Source organism: Salvia hispanica, chromosome 4 (assembly GCF_023119035.1).
Source record: "Salvia hispanica cultivar TCC Black 2014 chromosome 4, UniMelb_Shisp_WGS_1.0, whole genome shotgun sequence".
Lineage (NCBI taxonomy): Eukaryota > Viridiplantae > Streptophyta > Magnoliopsida > Lamiales > Lamiaceae > Salvia > Salvia hispanica.
In genome coordinates, this window is record NC_062968.1 from 28,760,508 (window position 1) to 28,764,817 (window position 4,310).

The following is a 4,310-nucleotide window of genomic DNA, read 5'->3' on the forward strand; positions in this document are numbered from 1 at the left end:
GTCAACATAGGTGGCTTCGACTTTTATTTATCTTTGCTTATTGTATGGGTAAGCAAGATCACATTTTTCTAGCGTATTTAAGTGATAATTTAGTGCTCCACAGTCCACTCCATTCATAACGCAAGTCTTTTTGGCACTTCTCGTATGTATATTTTTCCATCATTAATTATGATTATTAATATGTATGGTAAGGTTCAAATTACAAAGACCTACATTGTGAATATATACGATGGGTAGTATACTAGTATTGATCAAAAGCTACTAAATGCTACTCCTTCCTGCCAACATTTATAGTCTTATTTTGACTCGTCATGAGTTTTAAAAATTATTTGTTTGTGAAAAAAAATAAGAAAAAGAGTTAATAAAATGTGGACCGCACTTTTATATAGTAGTATTTGTTTTATACTAGAATGTGAGAGTAATGATTTAGTTGAATGGTGGGTTTACATACCTAAAATGAAAAAAAAGCAAATGAGATTTTAAATTACGGACATCTAAAAATGATAAAGTGTGACTTTAAAATCGCAGATAGAGGGAGTACTACATAGTAGTAGTATACAAATGTTCATCCATTTTGTAATTTTAACATAGCATTTGTAATTACTATCCTTAATTTTATTGTGAAATTAACACACTCATTTCTTTCTTTTGTTTATTAATTTGATATGTCAAGCGTAAGTACTACTAACTTATTCAAAAATACGAAGACCGCTCAACCATATTTTGGTGATGTTGGATTTGGTGAGGCATACGACGTACCACATCAACTATATATGTAGCGACCATAGAGATACACACTACAGAGTAATTGATGTTATCACATAATAGTAAAAAAAAAATTATAGGCAAATGAATACTAGTATAAATTTGAAGATTACACCACGATGGACTCAAATACGATATCTTTAGCCTCTTATACATCACCGAGTATCGTTAGGCCACATTAATATAGTGATGGTGTTCCTCGAGAGGATCATGATCAGTTATACACACACTATTGATTGTGAGCTCCCACACATCCAACCAAAATAAATACCTAAATCCCCACCCAGAAAGATGATTGAATCCCATCTCACTTCCAAAATGGAAACACTAAATCTCATATATCTCCCACTCATATATGCCCTCTACATCCTCACAAAACACTTCCTCCACAAGCTCCAAAACCTCCCCCCCACCCCTCTCCTCTCCCTCCCCCTCCTCGGCCACCTCCCCCTCCTCAAAAAGCCCCTCTACCGCTCCCTGGCCGCCATCTCCGCCCGCCACGGCCCCGTCGTCCTCCTCCACTTGGGCTCCCGCCCCGTCCTCGTCGTCTCCTCCCCGTCCGCAGCCGAGGACTGCCTCTCCAAAAACGACGTCGTCTTCGCCAACCGCCCCCGCCTCCTCGCGGGAAAACACATCGGCTACAACTACACCTCCCTCGCCTGGACCTCCTACGGCGACCACTGGCGCAACCTCCGCAAGGTGGCCTCCATCGAGGTCCTCTCCGCCCACCGCCTGCACCTCCTGCACGGCATCCGGGCGGACGAGGTGCGGGCCTTGGCTCGGGCCCTGTCCCGAGCCTCGGCCCCCGTGGACATGAAGGCGGCGTTCACGGAGCTGACGATGAACGTGATGATGCGGATGATCGCCGGGAAGAGGTACTACGGGGAGAAGGTGGAGGGGGCGGAGGAGGCGCGGCGGTTCAAGGAGATCGTGGCGGAGTCGCTGCGGCTGGCGGCGTCGAGCGTGGGGGATTTCGTGCCGGTGGTGAGGTGGCTTGGGGTGGGAGGGGTGGAGAAGGCGATGGTGGAGCTGCAGAGGAAGAGGAATGTGTTTATGCAGGAGCTGGTGGAGGAGAGGAAGAGGAAGTTTAGGAACTACAGAGATGGGGAGGAGGGGAGGATGAAGACGATGATTGAAATGTTGCTGGCGTTGCAGGAGAAGGAGCCTGAGTATTATACGGATGCCATTATTAGGAGCTTAATGCTGGTAATTAATTCTACTACCATCATTTTAATCTGATTTATTTGATTTTTTATATACTGTACTTATGAACTCTTCTAACACATATTGAGAGCTTGAATGAATTTAATCATATTTGAGTGGTTGAATCATAATAAATGCAAAAACTTTAATGTGCAATGATACATGTAGCACATGCCTCATGTCACTGGTAGATGGAGGTGGGTCCGTGCAGATCGGACTCTTCCATCCGGGAAAATTTTTATTTCCTTGGTTCTATTGAAAGTGACACAGGAGTACGTTTTAGCTTTTGAGATGATTCACTCTGAGTGATACTTCCTCCGTTCCTTATTAATAAAAATATTTTTTTTGACACGGAATTTAAGAATAGTGTGTTGAAAAGATAGTGAAAAAAATAAGAAAGAATAAAGTCAGAGAATAAAGTAAAAACATGAATTACTTTTAGATAAAACTAAAATGACTTTATTAATTTGGAACTTCTTAAAATAGAAAAAATGACTCTATTAACATGGTACGGACTAAGGGGGGAGTATCTTTTTAAAATTGCAAATATCAATATTTATATTTTTTTTATAAATATTGTTTGCCGATTTTCGCTTTGAATTCAGGCTTTCTATATGCCACGTGTCACAGCTTCGTCTTGCCCAACCCTTTTTGTCTAATCCCAACACGATAAACGTTTTCTGGATTCAAAGTTAATTCAACTGCTCAAATTAATTGTTTGGTTCTAGTCAAAGTTGGCAGGACCTACCGTAGGAAAAACAAGTCCAAGGGTTTGAATAATAGTAAAAGGGAAATAGTGGAGTACTTAAATTATAGTCATGTCAACATTTCCGTCTAGAGTGTAAAATTGAAGTATGATTGTCCAAATAATTAAAATTAACTTCATAGATTTATTAAAATTAAAATTATATGGACTCTTAATCTTGTGTTCAGGTGATGCTAATCGCCGGCACCGACACTTCCGCCGGAACGATGGAATGGGCTCTTTCTCTCCTCCTCAACCACCCCGACGACCTCCGCAAGGCCCGGGACGAGATCGACGACCGGGTCGGCCACGACCGCCTCTTTGACGAGGCCGACATCGCCAACCTCCCATACCTCCGGTGCATCATCAACGAGACGCTGCGAATGTTCCCGGCCGGGCCGCTGCTGATCCCCCACGAGTCCTCCGCCGAGTGCGTCGTCGGAGGCTACCGCGTCCCCTCCGGCACGATGCTGCTGGTGAACGCGTGGGCCATGCACAACGACCCCAAGAACTGGGACCGGCCGCGCGAGTTCAGGCCCGAGCGGTTCGAGAAGCTCGACGGCTACCGAGACGGCTTCAGGCTGATGCCGTTTGGCGCCGGCAGGCGCGGCTGCCCCGGTGAGCCCCTCGCTGTGCGCATGGTGGGGCTCGGGCTGGGGACGCTTATTCAGTGCTTTGATTGGGAGAGGCCCGGCGAGGAGCTCATTGATATGAGCGAGGGGGTTGGGTTGTCGATGCCGAGGGCGACGCCGTTGATGGCGTATTGCAGAGCCCGGCCTGTAGCGGCCGGGCTTCTGGCTAGTATATGAATGTGGAAGGACAAAACGTCTAAAGTTTGTATGTGTGAGTTGTAAGTAATATTCTGATTGCCAAATAAATATAAATTTTAAAGGACTATGATGGACTCGAACTTGATCTTTGGTCTGGATATCAGCAACTCTGTCGCATAGCCAACACATGCAAATACCATAATGTTACAAAGCTATGAGCCTATAGAAGTGATCATGTTCAAGTAAGGTCGTAATACTTAAAAATATGGATAGTCACTCTCAATTCATGAAATCGGATAATCGAAAACTAGTTTCCAAATTCTAAGATTATTAACCAATAATAACCATGATCAATTTAAAATGATTATAGACTTAATAGTCTAGTATTTTGGATTTTACTTAATGGGCCTTGAGCCCATTGAGGAAACTGAAAGTAGAAGCCCACTGCTTGACTTCGTTTGGACCATCAATGGGTCATTCTCCATCCATCCCCATTGACAAAACTCTACAAAATTAAGGTTAATTTTATACTCCATATAGCTCTCTTTTTGTCATTTATATGCCAATATAACAAATAATAATAAATTATACCGGATGCAATAAAATATTCTTGTAAATCCAAATTAAAATCTTGGTATATGATATAGCCCCCCAAAGCAAAATTTAAATAGAAAAGTAACATATTTATGATTTTTAAATAGGATGGCTATACTGAGAAAAAAATTAATGGGCTATATATAAAATTTAATGATTGTAAATGAACTTATAGTAGTACTCTGGGTAGCCGATTGTTATACTACCTCCGTCCACGAAAATTCGTCCTGGTT

At 42.7% G+C, this 4,310-nt stretch overlaps 1 protein-coding gene across 1 annotated transcript; it reads left to right on the forward strand.

Annotated features, from left to right (window-relative positions):
• The first annotated feature begins 943 nt into the window (after positions 1-943).
• Positions 944-3,610, forward strand: LOC125224524 (cytochrome P450 81Q32-like). Its single transcript, XM_048127937.1, has 2 exons — positions 944-1,971; positions 2,902-3,610. Exons 1-2 carry the CDS (start codon positions 1,057-1,059, stop codon positions 3,520-3,522), a joined length of 1,536 nt encoding a protein of 511 aa, XP_047983894.1. The 5' UTR covers positions 944-1,056; the 3' UTR covers positions 3,523-3,610.
• The last annotated feature ends 700 nt before the right edge of the window (positions 3,611-4,310 follow it).